Source organism: Berghia stephanieae, chromosome 3 (assembly GCF_034508935.2).
Source record: "Berghia stephanieae isolate SIO BIC M18660-M18661 chromosome 3, UCSD_Bste_1.3, whole genome shotgun sequence".
Classification (NCBI taxonomy): domain Eukaryota; kingdom Metazoa; phylum Mollusca; class Gastropoda; order Nudibranchia; family Aeolidiidae; genus Berghia; species Berghia stephanieae.
The window spans coordinates 93,358,742-93,374,983 of NC_088362.1; the positions used below are offsets into that span (position 1 = coordinate 93,358,742).

Genomic DNA, 16,242 nt, shown 5'->3' on the forward strand with positions numbered 1-16,242 from the left:
AAGTTCTGTCGAAGGGTGGTTTTAACTTTGGGTTTCAGAAGTTTATATGAGTGGCCCCTGGTGACGGATTTTTTTTGTCAACTGTGAACAACATATCCTGAGTCGCGTACAAACATGTACTCGTTGTGGTAACGACCCAAATTGCAGAGAATTTAGTTGAGCGATGCGTTGTGACAATGCTTGCGGGTGAGTTTGCGATGTTACACGAGTGCGGCACGGAATTTGCAGATCGGGTCGATCGTTAAGTTGCTGCCTCAAGTTAACACTCAACCGTTGCTAATGATTTGTTTAAATAAGGGAAGCAACTCTAAAAATGTTACAAATCTTCGCGCCATCATCACATTGGTACCTAGTGGCCCAGCGGGTCAATCAAGCCTAATTTTCAACCCAGGATTTAACAGTCATTGAAGAAATATTATAAAGGGAAAGATTGCTTATCGCACGATTTTTTAAAATGGCTTTATTGCCCAAAGCAGAGTTGAAACTTGGTATGATCAATGTGAACTCTTAGTCTTTTAACTGCTTAAATTCCAACATGAAAATAAAACTATCTTCTTGAAGTCTCAGAGTCTACTAAGTCTTAAGTCGTGAATAAGAAGACAATGATTAGATAGTTGGTAAAACAGTCACTGGGATTGCTACTTCATCTTGAAGGACTAAAAGGACACGTTTGTACAAAGGACTGAATAGCCAATAACTTTATAAATTTTAGTCACATTGAATGTCATACACCCATTAATTGCCATTACCATTGGAATGGTAAGGGTAAAGAGTTGAGTATGACATGAATATGAATCATTAGGATACACCAATTTGTGTAAGATTAGGTAGAGTCTATCTATTTTTATTTTTTTCAAAGATAAAAATTAATAGTTATTTTTTATATAGACAGATAGGCCTTTAAAAACCATTGGGAGAACTTCCGAAAGCAACTACTCCTACATCCCCAGTATTCTTTTAATTCAAGATTCCCCCCTCCCAAAACCCATACTACTACTTGTAAATAATGTAAATACACCATCTTTCACCATTAATTGCCATTACTATTGGAATGGTAATATGACATGAATATGAATCATTAGGATACACCAATTTGTGTAAGATTAGGTAGAGTCTATCTATTTTTATTTTTTTCAAAATTAAAAATTAATAGTTATTTTTTATATAGACAGATAGGCCTTTAAAAACCATTGGGAAAACTTCCGAAAGCTACTACTCCTACGTCCCCAGTATTCTTTTTTTTTAATATATATAATATATATATATGGTAATGTTCAACACTTAGAGAGATAACACTTACACTTAGAGATGATTTCCAGCACAGGTTCTCAATGATCCTCTTCACTGGACTCAGGTGTCAACTTTGTTTCTTCCGGTTGCAGATTATCGTGAAGACAGAATGTGATGCTAGCCTTGTAATCATGGAAGATTTCTTAGTTTTTCCAGTAGCTATCCAGTCTGTTCTTGAATAAGTTAAGTGAATCAGCACTGACAACTTTCTCTGCTAGACTGTTCCACGCTTAAACCACTCTAACACCAAAACTATGCTTGCGCACATCTAGTCTGGCCCTTTGTGTGAAAAGTTTCTTAGAAGTGCCCCTTGTTCCTGTCCTCAGGGAGTGCTCGGGCCAGAGTTTAAGTAGATTACCAGCTTTTTGGTCATATTTTCCATTTAACATTTTGTACCCTTCAATCATGTCACCTCTTATTCTTCTATAACTTAGTGTTGGTAGTTTCAGTTTTCTTAATCTCTCTTCGTATGTCATCCCTTTCATACTCGGGAGCTGCTTGGTAGCTCTTCTTTGGACGCTTCTATAAGCTCAACGTGTTTACTTTTGAATGGTGCCCAGACTGAGCTGGCATATACCAAGTGTGTTCGCACTAGTCTTTGTACAGTGGAATGAAAGTATCTTCATTTAGGTATTGAAGTATTCGGCGAATTGTTGCAAACATTGCAGTTGCCTTTTTCACTTTCTCGTTGATGTGCTTTTCAAAGCTTAGATCATTATCGATGATAACTCCAATATCTTTTTCTTCAGCCACCAACTCAAGTTCATTTCCCATTAGATTATATCTGAAGCTTTCATCTGGATTTAGGTTTCCAATGTGCATATGTTTGCACTTATCAGTGTGAAATCTTAGCAACCACCTATCACTCCACGATGCGAGTTTGCCTAGATCCTCTTGCAATGTGTGCATATGATCTGCTGTTTGTATGATATTTAATATTTTTGTATCATCTGCAAATATATATACATAAGAGTCTGCGGTATCTGGTAGATCATTGATGAAAATTACGAAAAGCAGAGGACCCAAAACTGATCCCTGCGGTATTCCGGAGGTCACCTCTTTCCACTCAGAGCATGCATCATTTATCGTTACTTGCTGTTTCCTTCCCTTCAAATACTTCTCTATCCATTCTATCATTTCTGGTCCAACACTATATGTAATTAACTTGCTTATTAGTCTTTGGTGCGGCACGGTGTCAAATGCCTTTTGATAATCCATATAGATGCAGTATATAGATGCTCCTTGGTCTAATGCATCAGTCCATTCATCCATGACTCGTAATAGTTGCAATGTTGTTGATCTTCCAGACATGAATCCTTGTTGTTTTGATGTGAAGAGGTTGTTGTTATCTAAGTGAGTAATCATATGGTCTCTCACAATTTTTTCCAGTATTTTGCAGATAATCGATGTGAGGCTGGTCTATTATTCCCTGCTAGTGTCTTAGTTCCTTTTTTAAATATTGCACTAATTCTTGCTTTCTTCCAGTCATTTGGGACTCTTCTTTGTTCTATAGATTTTGTGAATATTATCAGCAGGGGCCTTGAAAACTCATGGGAAAGTTCCTTAATAATCTAGGGTGAATATTGTCCTGTCGTGGAGTTTTGTCGACTTTCAGGTTATTGAGGAGTCTCCTTATTTCCTCTTCATTGATGGTAATTTTTTGCCGATCAATTTCAATTTTTTTATTTGGTAAGTTTGGAACTTCCCCTTCGGGCTCCACAGTGAAGACACTATTGAAAAATTCTGCTAGAATGTTTGCCTTTTCTTCGTCTGAGTTTGTCCTCTCTGACTTTGGATCATTGGAATTTGTACACAATTCTCTTATTCCTTGCCGTGTTTTGCTTTTTGAGTTAATGTACTGCCATATTCGCTTGGGGTTGGATTTTGCCTCCTTGGATATGTTCTTTTCATACTCTTTTCTTGCTCTTGTGGTGACCTTTGTCACTTGATTTCTTACTTTCTTGTACCGGTCTTTGATATTTTTGTTCTTATTGCTCAACATTTTTCGAGATAAAGAGTTTTTCTCTTTAATTTTCTTGATTACATCCTAACTCAAAGGTATTTGTGATTTGTTTGCCCCTTTCTTTTGTTTTGCCGTAGGTACGTGCCTACGCTCGATGCTGTAGATTTTTTCACAAAACTTTCTCCAAGTGTCATCAATGTCGGTTTCATTTGGGCCTAGATATGTTTCCCAGTCAAAGGTACTCAATTCTTTCTTTATTGCATCATAATTAGCTTTATTGTAACATAGTCTTTTTTTGGATTTACCATTTTGAATTGAATATATCAAGTAGTTGAATATCAGCACACAGTGGTCACTTTTTCAAATTGGGCTTTGATAGTCAATGTCACACTCGTTAAAATGATCCTGGTCTCGAGTCCAGGATGCTCGGTCTATTTGTTCCTCTCCAGCGTGTCTGCTCGTTGATGACTTGGAAGAAATAGTTGTCCCGTATGCAATTTAAAAACCTATATTCATCTGAACTTTCCCGTGCATTCATTGTATCCCAGTCGATATCAGGATAGTTGGAAGTCCCCCATAATAATGTAATGTGTATAATTCATACATCCAGCTTCGTTCAAAAGGTTTAAAAGATTAGTATTGTTAATGTCTGTGCCACTGCCTGATCGATAGATTAGCCCCACAAGTAATGATTCATGGTTTTCCGTGTTGATCCTAACGAATATGTTTTCCTCGAAATTTGAGTTCATTTTAATTTCTGTAGTCTTTAATGAATTATGAACATACAATACCATACCTCTTCCAACATCATTTTCAATGTTCACAGGAAACATGGCATAGTCTTCACAACATTCCATATAAAACTCTCCTGCTCTCAACCTCGATTTTGGATTCTTAGCTTTCACTTCCGTTACTCCTATAATTTTTGGTCTACTCTCCCTGACTCTAATTTGAAACTCTGAAAACTTGTTTCTGAGAGAGTCTGCATTAGTATACATAAATGTAACAACATTGGTTAAAGATGGTGTATTTACATTATTTACAAGTAGTAGTATGGCTTTTGGGAGGGGGGAAACTTGTTTTATAATGTTCTAATAGGGGGTTTGGGAGGGGGGAGACTTTAAGAAAAAAAAAAAAAAGTTTCCCCCCTCCCAAACCCTCTACTAGAACAGTATAAAAAAAAAAAAAATACTGGGGATGTAGGAGCTTTCGGAAGGCCTCCCAAACCATTTAATATGATACCTAACTTTCAGATCTAGATTAAATGGTTCCAAAGTTAGGATTTTACTATTCACTTGCAAAAAGCTCAAAATCTTTGACTGGACCGCCTCTCATAAGCTGACTACTGATTGAAACGGGACTTTAGCATGGAGAAAAGAGGGTTGATCACTATTGGCAGTCGAAATAAAACATACTGCGCTGCCTTCAATCTTGATGAAATTTGGCATAGACATAAATTATAAATGAATTATGTTTATATAGATGCCTTCTTTCTATTTTTTTGCAATCTAAATTTTGAAAATAATTACGTTTTAAAATGACATAATTTTTATTAAATTATGATTTTTGACATAATGTGTCCACATTGATTTCAATCACATTAATAGAAAGCTTGATGTCTGCTCTTTAAAATGATACCAGAACCGTTCAGATACTGTGAAAAATAATGCAACAGTGATTATTATATGATATTATGTTATTCAAATTTGAATCCAAACAAACGCTCCTCTTTTCCAATGACTAATCGGCACCTGTCTATAGGCTGGAATCAGACTACCCTGTTAGATACATATATATATTTACCCAGGCGGGGTGTGGTTGAAAAACATATCTAAAATTTCACAGAGTACAAAAGTAAGTAAAATTGCAAATGCAAAAAGTTAAAGAAATTCCGTAAAGTCCTCAAGGTAGCACCTCTTTTAAGTAGTATTTTCACTGGGAATCTTTTGTCAGGGGTTTATTTATTCAATTTCTCAATTTTATTGTAAATGTGTAGCATTTTAAAAATTCTAGAACAAACCTTGAATGATTATGAAAGTTTAAAATTTCCTAATACAACCATTGTTTTGGTTCTCCGTCGGCATTTTGTCGTTGACGAACTGAAAGGTGTATAAAGCGTCCTAGGGTTTGACTTTTGATTGGAAGGTCCTGGGTTCAAATCCCAACAGGGACAACTTTTTCTTTTTCAAAATTAATTTTTTTTACTTCTATTTATGTTTTTTTACTAGTATTATTTTTTAAAATTTACTTAATTTTTTAAAAGCATTTTTATTGATTTGTTGTTCTTCTTTACTATTTTTCTTTTATTTTCTTCTCATTTTTTTCTTTCATTAATTTATCATTATTATTATCAGTTTCATCAGTATACTGTAACCATGTTTTATCATTATTATGATAAATAGGCATTGTTGTCACAACAGTAAACTTATAAAAGTCAATGCAATCAATGCAAAATTTTCTGAGCAATACCTAGCACGACCTAGCAGGTAACACGAGATATCGCTTTAATGGAGCGACAGCTAATGCCAGCCATATATATTAGATCAATACCAAAAGAAATCTAACAACAAGACTGAGTATCAGGCTTTTAATATTCCTCCATCCAATGTTGAATCATTATGCTAGCCAAGAGATTTATAGGAAGTTCTTGTCTCCTCTACTTCTCATTTAGTATTACAATTATTCTTTGCAATGAATAATGATAGCCAATATTCTTAGTATTATTATTATTTCTATACTACAATGACTTTTCAAAAGATAGCTTGAGTTAAACTATGAGGTTTAGTTTTTGATTTGAGCTTTAACAAAAATAATAATAATTATCATCATATAATGTAGAAATATGTACATGTCTTCTATATATATAATAACCATAGCAACATCACGCAATGCATATGAAGAATACAGGGGAAACCCACAGATGTCCATTTTTTGTAATTTCTTTTTTGATTGCCCCCCTTGAGTGATGTCTGGCGTGTGAGGTTCCCTCTATAAATAGAAAAGCAAGAACACTAAAACCATAACTTTTTAATGGTTGCAATTTTTCCACTGTTCTATGTATGGAGGAAAAGTTTGGACCCCTGAGATCAATCAAGGATGTGCAGTCACAGAGGTTTGGAAAAGTGGACATCGGTGGGTTTTTTCCTTGTACTCTTCATATCTTGACTTTTCTGCCTTGGAGTTGCCAATCACTCAGTGGTAGAAAAGCTGCCTCAAAAGCAAAGGAATCTATATCGGTCATCTTTGCTGTCAAGATTTTTCTAACCCCCCCCTGGCAACCCAGCCTACATCTGTAGAAAGTAGTTTAAAAGACTACCTTCCCATCCAAAGGATTGCAGGCATTTGTGACTGTCACAGAGACTTTAGAAGGACTCCGGGTCTATGGGCCTTATAATGACTTCATCAACTATTATTGTTTCTTCCTCTGGTGTTGGTATGGAGTCTCTGTATGAGATGGATGAATAGGTAATGAGTGGATTTGATGTGTTACTGTGTGTTTTTTTAAATGAATATTGCTCAATTGTCTGGATTGTTTTTTAGAAATATTTTAACTTTAATGCCCATTTCAGATAATGCTCAAGAGCAAGGTTTTCTTTCATTTTTCTCAAAGCTTCCTGAGGTAATAATTAAATCAGATCAGTGAAATATAAGTTATATATAAAGGCTTTATTCTTATTCTAGTTTCTATTAGACAGTATAAACTTTTACAGAAAAACATTTACATAGAACATTGTCCCTGCCAATAGAAGGAAATAGGATAGGTTTTATGGGAAATTTACTTTAACGAAAGTGTAACTTGTCACATTTATTTAGAAGAAATTTTATGACAAAATATAAAAAGGACCATATATATATATATATATATATATATATATATATATATATATATATATATATATATATATATATATATATATATATATATAATATATATGTCTAATAGAAACTAGAATAAGAAGAAAGCCTCCTTTTAACTTCCATGTTCACGTTATGATTAGTTAAATAAGAGGGTTTCTGAGGTAGCCATTGGCAATGCTAAATTGACATTATGAATTTAATTTTAAAGTACTGTCACATCTCTCCAATATGAACACCCCCATTCCCAGCATTTTGTCCCGAAAGTTGAATCAGTCCCAAATGTGTACAAATAAAGAATAAAAAATGTGTCCTGGCAACCTGTCCAGATAATGGAGACATCCAGATTAGAGAGAGACGACTGTATAAGGATGAATGAATATCGGTCCATTTTCAAAAGTCAGCGCAGTAGTCGTTCCAAAACAATGACATGGAAACCTTCAGCATCAAAATCAATGAAGAATATTTTTATTTTTGGTATCTTTAATCGATCGTACAGATCTACCAACTCGCTTTGGTCAATATTTTAAAGAAAAAACGGATACCATGAGGAAAGAACTCTCATCTGAATCGATCCAAACAACATTTGACAAGTTTCATGGTGATTCATTAACAAATTTTTCAAAGATCCCTGAAGCTGACTTACATTACTTGCATTATGTCGTCTCCAACTAAAAGTTGCGATTTAGACCCCGTAAATACTGCCATATTAAAAAAGTGCATTGATGTAATTTTAACACCATTTATATGTATTGTTAATAATTCGCTGCAGTCAGGTGCTGTACCAGACATTTACAAAGTTGCTCATGTCAAACTCCTTTTGAAAAAACCGGATCTAGATAAAGAGAACTTAAAAAACTATCGCCCTGTCTCTAATCTTCCTTTTCTCACTGAAATCTTAGAAAAGCTTGTTTTGAAACAATTACTGTCTCATCTTAAAAATAATTGTCTTGAAGAAAAATTTCAGTTGGCTTATAGGCAACATTATTCAACGGAAACCGCACTTGTTAGGGTTGTTAATGATCTCCTCTTTGTTATAGACAATGGTTCATGTTCTTTGCTGAATTTGCTTGACCTATCGTCTGCTTTTGATACTATTGATCACAATCTTCTCCTCAAGCGTCTTGAAATTACTTATGGTGTGTCTGGTGCAGCGCTTGACTGGTTTATGTCATGTTTGTTTAATCGTAAACAGATTATTATGGTGGATGAAAATAGATTTGAATAAATCATTCTTGATTGTGGGATTCCCCAGGGTTCAGTACTTGAACCTGTTCTTTTTGTTCTGTACATTGGCCCTCTGTCTAAAATCATCAGAAGTTTCGGTCTGTCTTACCACCAATACGCTGATGATACGCAATTGTACTGCGTTTCCAATACGAGAAATTTACAAGAAGTATCAGCCAGAATTGTATCCAAAGTGTTAAATGGATGAATGAGAATAGACTGAAACTGAATGATGATAAGACGGAGGTACTGTATGTTGGGAACAGCAAGTTGAAAAGTGAAACAGATTTGAAGCTGGGGGATGCATCCATTCAAATTGTTGACAAAGTGAAAAACCTTAGCACATTCTTAGACTATGGACTGTCGATGGAACATCAGGTTAATAATTTGGTTAGATCTCTCTTTTTTCCAACTAAAAAAGATTGCTTCCATTAGACGGTTCATATCTGAGGATGTGGCCAAACACCTGGTTGTGTCCCTCATACTATCGAAATTGGATTATTCTAATGCTCTGTTGTTTGGCGTTTCGCAATATAATCTGAGACGTCTTCAGCATGGGTGCAAGAGTGCCGGCTACTGCCGGCCGATTGGATTACCGAAAAAAACGTTGCCGGTTTTTGCGATTTGTATTTGATTGATTTTTAAAATATTTTTTGGGGTTTTTTTTTGTTAATTTTTTAGTTTATTTTTGTATATTTTAAAATTGTGCAACTTGTGACAAGAAACTTAACAAATTACTGCATTACAACCTTTGGATTAAACATACAACAATTGTGGACTACTATTATGAAGACTAGATGCTGAGAACAAGACTTCAAATGACGAGGTAAGTCCGTGAATCTTGCAGGCTTTTTCAGATTATATGTCTGGTCATAAGTAGACTTGCAGGCTTTTTGAGATCCAGTTGCTTGCACCCATGCTTCAGATTGTCCAAAACAGCGATGCCAGACTAGTATTCATGAAGCGTTGGTGCGATTCTGCCAGACCTCTGCTTCATGACCTGCATTGGCTGCCTGTTGAGAAAAGGATTAAATTCAAAGTTTGTGTTTTAGTGTATCGTTTATCGTTATCTTGAAGGTACTGCCCCTTCCTACCTTTCGGAACTAATTGAAAGATTTTCAAAACCCTGCCTCTTACGTTCGGCCAGTGATTCCACAAAACTAGTTGTCCCTCGAATTCGGAAAAAATGCTGGAATGAGATCCTTTTCTCACTTCAGACCCTCTGTTTGGAACGCCTTACCACAGAGCATTCGTGAAAAAAGAATCTTTGTCTATTTTTAAACGTTCGCTTAAAACATATCTGTTTCGTCTTTAGTAGATGGTATGAGAAGCAAGATAGGTCTGTCTGGTTTGTGTTGTGTGTGTGTATGTATGCTTGTGTGTGTAAATGAGTATGTTTCAGCCAAAGTAATTTGTAATTTAAGCACTTAGAGTCTGGTGTCTCGGAGTTATAGTGCTATATAAGTTTTCAGCATTATTTTTTAATTTTAATATTTGATAAATGGAAAGGTTATGTGTCTTCTGTAATTGAAATGTTCTGAAGTGTTAGTATTTTGTATTGTCTTAAGTTTTACGATTCACTTTTCGTTGTCTCTTCTTCCATTACTCCCAGAAACTTGGGACCACACTTAGAGTGTTTGATAGAACTGTAAGTATTTTTCTTGAGCTAATACTGATATCTAGAAGAAAAGAAAAAAAATTTAATGTTTCATTTTTCAAAATATTTTCCTTTCTTTTCTTTTTCTTTTCTTAAAAAAAAAAAAAAAACATTTTTTTCATTTTTATCGTTTTCTAGAAAGGGAAAGAATTTTCACAAAGATATTAGAAATATACTGAGTCATGGTGCTCCATGTGTGAAAATTTATTTATTATCAAAATCAATGAAAATCAATAACAAATGACTCGATAAATAAATCAGTAAAAACTGACAAAAAATAGTATGGAGCTTTTGATAATTTTGGAAAGAGAAAATATCATAAAAACTCTCTTTTTGCTTTCTGTACAATTACGTTAAAACTGAAAGATAGAGAAGGGTTTGAAATGAAAATGTTGGCTTGATTATTTTTAATGTCTCTCATATCTTGACTTTATGGCAAACCTGAACTTATTACTTTCAGTCATATTGAGATGGGCAAAAAGGACGTAGGCGAGTTCTTATTATGATATTTTTTAGAATACATTTAAAAAAATATTTTTTATTCCATTTCTTCATTTCTCATATTTCTCAATAATTGAAAGAAAATATATTATTTTTTAATTGCTATTTTTCTAGGACTATTACACAGTGCATGGAGAGGATGCTATATTTGTAGCTAAGGATGTCTTCAAGACGACAGGGGTTATCAAATACATTGGAGGGGGTAAGTAATGAAAAACCTGTACCTCATATAATTGGGTAAGACCTGGTGGTACAATAAGTAACATTTGTGCGCTTTTACAAAAATTTTGTTATTAAATGAAATAAACAGGAAAATGATTTGTGTTAGCCATTTTGATTTTGTTCATTTTGTTCGGGTTTGGGCTTTTTTTTTTTTTTTGAGGATGTAGGAGTGGTGGGTGATTTTTTTCTTTTTGCTTGCTGTTTTTTATTTGTGTTTGTTTTTTTGTTTTTTGTTTTTTGTTTTTTCCATGCTTTTCATTTCTGTATCTTTAAAGAGTGGATTCATTGAATCATATGTACTTTATTTTTTTAAAGAAAAAAGTCCGAAAAAGTTTGTGGAATTATCAAATTTCTATGATAGGCAAAACAAATCTTTTAGCCAGCCATGCCACATCCTTGTGAGATATAAGTCAAGTTTGCGTACATCAAACACAATTTGGTCCTAAAATTTATGAACCTACCATTTTTAGTTGTTCCTGTTTTCTGTCAATTTTTACTATTATTTTTTTTTTTTCTTTTAGATATTAGGATACCTAAATGTTAGCATTAAATTGGAAGAAAAAAGTCTCTCTCTTATGCAAAGACTCAAACAAAACCCTATCATAGGCAAATCATAACCACTTCCATTGGTAAAGATTATAGATGACCTTACTAACCAAATTAATTTATTCTATAGTCCTACAAAGGGAAGTAACCAGTTCTCTATGATTTACATCAATTATTGCAAGTTTTTCTCTTTATTCAAAACCTAAAATTATCACACAATCATTCAGGGATATATAACAACACTTTTGTTTATGATTTTCCAGAAAAACGGAAGTTGGAATCTGTTGTTCTTAGCCAAAGAAATTTTGAGTCTTTGGCAAAAGATTTACTCCTGATAAGGCAGTATAGGATTGAAGTTTACCGCAACAAAGGTGGGAAGTCAAATGATTGGACTGTAGCCTTCAAGGTAAAGTCTAACTGCACAGCCATATATTTCATTAGAAATCTTTCACTTTAGTTTTCTCTCCACTCACCCCCAACACTTAATTTATGCATTCGACCCACCGTCAATGACGGGGAGACCACCATGTGTCATGTCATAATAGATGTCCAGAACATGAGGAATGGCTATAAATTATCCCTGCAGGTAGAATCACCGCTTGGGTTTCATTGTCAGCCAGGAAATAAGACAATTTTCATAAAATCATTACTTTTACACTGCAATTGTTGACTATACACTTCTATATTTTTCTATATTATATGGATAGAGAACGACCGCATTTTCACCTTTAAAACGCAATTATTTTCAGTGATATCAAGAAATGGCGAGTGTACTTTATTCCTCCTTGAACAATCTATATTTTTCTTTTTTTAAATCAACACGAAAAATATTTCAAACTAATAAAATATTTCAAATTTATATTAAATGAGTTTTGTTAGTGTTACCCATAGTGGACAATATAAGAGTAATAATCTACATGTTTGTTTTTTTCAAGAATTTTTAATAAAAACTTTTTGCACAATTTATGTGTAAATACATCTGTATATTTTCTTGTTGGCTAACAAAATAAGTATTCAGACTAACTTAATCTAGAGACTAAATTCTAGTGGTGTTTAATATAAGAACATGAATATGATGATAATGTTGTTATTTGATCGTGATGATGATGATGATAGGGGGGAGATGAGGATATTAAGCAACATCACTAAACAGTGATGCCAAAACCAGTTTCACCAGAAAAAAATCCATTCTGGGGCAAAATATTCCGGGTTACAGGCATTTTCCGTCAAATTCCGGTGAGGTCAAATTGTTCCAGGATAACCCCCACCCCCACCACATCATTATCACTACTACTACAACCACCACCACCACTTCAACTACAACCACTGCCACCACATCATCATCACTACATAGTGGCCAACTGCTGCAATAAATTCGTAACTGTTACGATTTGACCTGCTAATTAAATTTTTTTAATTGATGGAAATTACTTAGTGCTGTTTTTTTTTTTTTTTTTGTTTTTTTGTTTGTTTTGTTTTCTTTTTTTTAACCTCAGGAATGAGAGACACCCAATGTTTGTCGTCACTTAGCCAGTTTAGATTTATCTCCATCTTTTAAATATGACAATAAACATAGGTATATTGACCTTAATATTTAAAAAAACCACAAAAAATAATGAATAAATAATTAAATAATAAATAAATAAATATATATATAAGGTATAAAAAAATAATTAAATAATAAATAAATATGTATATAAGTTACAAAATTTAAAAAATATGAATAAATAATTAAATAATAAATAAATAAATCTTCTTCAAGTACCAAGTCTGTGTAAGACATCGGTGATCATGGAACGCCATTCATCTCTAATCAGATAACCTCAGAAAACTAATATTACTCTTCTCTTTCTTTGTCACCCAGCTGTTCAAACTATTCAAATATGTTTTTCTTCGTCTACCTTTACTCTTTTTAACCTTCTATCTTTCCTGTGAGAGCAAGATGTTCAATACATTTATGTTGATTTAGGTGTCCTAAAAATTGCATTTGTCTTTTTCTTATTGTACGAATTAATAACCTTTTGGTTTCAGCTTGCTCTAATACTTCTTCATTAGTTTTCTTCTCTGTCCTTGAGATTCTTAACATCCTTCTAAGAAACCACATTTCTGCTGCCTCCAGTTTCTTTCTAATGTCTTCTGTAATTGTCCAGCTGTCTGTTGTCCTTCATAAATTCTGTAATTCCAGAAACTCTTCGGTCGCCCAAGCTAAAAAAAGGATTTGGTTTGTCTGTCTGCGTTTCTGTAACGGTTTGAGTTTAACGGAAAGGGGTGTTAACCCTTTGCCAACCCCCAACCTGGAGGACCAGGTGACTCAAAGATAGGGAAATCACACACCATTAGTCGCCTTTTACGACACGCTGGCTTGGCGTTGGGCTATTCTTGACCCTCTCAGTTGAGGGACCCCGGACACCACATGGGGTTGGTACACTCTTAGATAGGGGAATTTAGATAGTAATCATTGCTATCTACAAATTCGCTGCCTGTGATTATGGGTCGTCGCACGGGTCATAAAACTCCTCATTGATGATAATCTCATTGGCATTATATAATAAAAATGATGGAAATATTAGTAATAATATTGATGATAATAATAGAAGTAATAATAATAATAACTATATAATCAAAAACAGTAAATAAACCCGTTGAATAAAAAATGTATTCAAAGTTTGCAGAGTAATTTCACTCATTTTATTGGCTTAAATACAGGTTGAACAGACTGCGATTTGGCCAGCTAAAATAATCTTTTGGTGCGTATGATATCTAACGTTTTTGTGGTCAAATTGTCATTTCAAGAAAAACCATCACTCATTTGGCAAGAAACTGTTACTGTATTATTACTTACTGTCCCTTCCCCCTCACACAAACACAATAATAATAAAAATATTGGTTATAAGAACGCACCAAGCCTTTAACATTATGATTATCAAATAGGTTTGGAGAAACATGATTTCTTTTTAATGTAGGATTAGGAGTTCAAAAAACCACAGCGACACGTCATACCGACTGACCCCAAAGACAACAACACAATCTGTTTATCATAACTGCAGTACATTTACAAGAAATACTGCAAGGTTCAACATCTAATAACTGTACCTTAAATTTATCCTGATTTTCACCGTTGCTCCATATTTGTGTTTTTATTTCTATGTTCTAGAATGACACAACTTGATTTTGCCCAGACCTTGGAAGGAGTCCATTGCGAAAAGACTTTAGAGAGGCAGTGGGATATTTGTTTTTCTTTGAGAGATGTTATTTATTTATGTTTTTTGGGTTTTTTTTTTTAATCATAGAATGTCTTAATCTTGATGTCCTTCTTTGATGTTTAATATTAAGTATTGGGGTTGCTTTGATTAGATATGCTTACTTTTTTTTTTTTTTCGGACCTCTTCCTCTTTGCCTTGATTATTTCTTAAGCATTTTTGGTTTAAAAGAGAGGCAGGCACTGAGCTCTAAATCTATCCTGTATTGTATCATCATCTCTAAAATGCCATGGAAATTGGTTTCACTAACTCCTCAGTTCAGTTTTTTGTATTGTAATAAATCAGGTAATTTTGGATGTGGTCACTTAGTTGATGGGTATTAATAGTTGCAGAACTATGAACAACATGGTGTCATTGTGTAATCTCTTTGCTTACATTACTCCACAAGACTCAAATGTGAATGATTACTGGCTGTATACAGTGAAAGAAATTATGAGAATGGTAGTGTAAAAGGGGCTGTCTAACATAACTTTATCGTATGAAATGGAAATATGGTTCTGTACGACCAGTTCCGGAAAAAATGAAGCATATTGATTACATTGAATCCATGGAAATGCGCTATATAGATGTTTATGTCTTTTAAGATTATTTATTTTAATTATACTAGGCATCCCCAGGCAACCTGTCAGAGTTTGAAGATATTTTATTTGGAAACTCAGACATGGCCACATCTTCTGGAATCATTGGAATTAAAACGTCATCACCTGATGGACAACTGGTACATATCACCTTATCTCATTTTAATGATTCATTGGGACCTTTGTGATTATATCTTGTTTCTCCTCTTAAATTTTATTTTATGTTGTCTGCTTTTTTTAAAAACCCTTTTTCGTTCTTTTTTTTCTTCTGGTGGGATCGATTTCCATTTCTTTTAGGAGAATTAAAACAGAAAGATTTTATTTCACCTCAGACCTTTTATTCTTTTTTAAAAATAAATATTAAAAATGCTCACCTGTTCTTCAATCATCAGCTAGCATACAAGATTTTAATTTCCAGTCATTTGTTTGCATTTATTGACTTAATATGTTTTAAATGTATATATTATTATATATAATTATATATATATATATATATATATATATAATATATATATATATATATATATATATATATATATATATAATATATATATATATATATATATATATATATATTATATATATATATATATATATAATATATATATATATAATTATTATTTATTTATAGTATTATATAATATTTTTTTTGATGATTTGTTTCCATTTTGCTGTGAATTCTGATTTTTTTTCCCCCAAAGACAGTCGGAATTGCAGTGTGTGATCCCATCCTCAGAGCATTTACAGTCAGTGAATTTCCAGATAATGGACAGTTTTCAAATTTAGAGGTAGTTTTACAGATTTTTTTTTTTACTTATTTGTTTATATTTTTTTTTTGTTTATTTATTTATTTATTTAAAATGCTTGGCACAATATTTAGATATATGAATATTTTTAGCAAATGAGTTTTGATTGTTTGTTTTGTTTTTTTTTTTTTGTTTTTTTAAATTTTATTTGGTGGGGGGGGGGGGGGGGGTTGTTTGTTGTTTTTGTTTGTTTTTTTTTTTGTTTTGTTTGGGTTTTTTTTGTCTTTTTATGTCGGGGTTGTCTTTTTTTATTGTTCATGTTATGGATTCTTTTTTAAGAATTATTGTTTAAGAAAAATGCATATACTCTATTGCACTATCCTTTCATATTTACAAG

General features: G+C 33.2%; 1 protein-coding gene across 2 annotated transcripts in view; it reads left to right on the forward strand.

Moving 5' to 3' along the window:
• The first annotated feature begins 303 nt into the window (after positions 1–303).
• LOC144968854 (DNA mismatch repair protein Msh2-like) overlaps positions 304–16,242 on the forward strand; it is a 46,231-nt gene continuing 30,292 nt past the window's right edge. The window contains exons 1-7 of one of the 2 annotated variants that reach the window (XM_078907606.1): positions 304–488; positions 6,823–6,872; positions 9,948–9,983; positions 10,608–10,695; positions 11,525–11,667; positions 15,129–15,239; positions 15,801–15,887. In XM_078907606.1, coding sequence (XP_078763732.1) covers positions 455–488; positions 6,823–6,872; positions 9,948–9,983; positions 10,608–10,695; positions 11,525–11,667; positions 15,129–15,239; positions 15,801–15,887 — 549 coding nt within the window. In that variant the 5' untranslated portion in view covers positions 304–454. Of the gene's footprint in view, positions 489–6,449; positions 6,719–6,822; positions 6,873–9,947; positions 9,984–10,607; positions 10,696–11,524; positions 11,668–15,128; positions 15,240–15,800; positions 15,888–16,242 lie in introns of those variants that run through there. The other variant, XM_078907607.1, reaches the window with a different exon arrangement.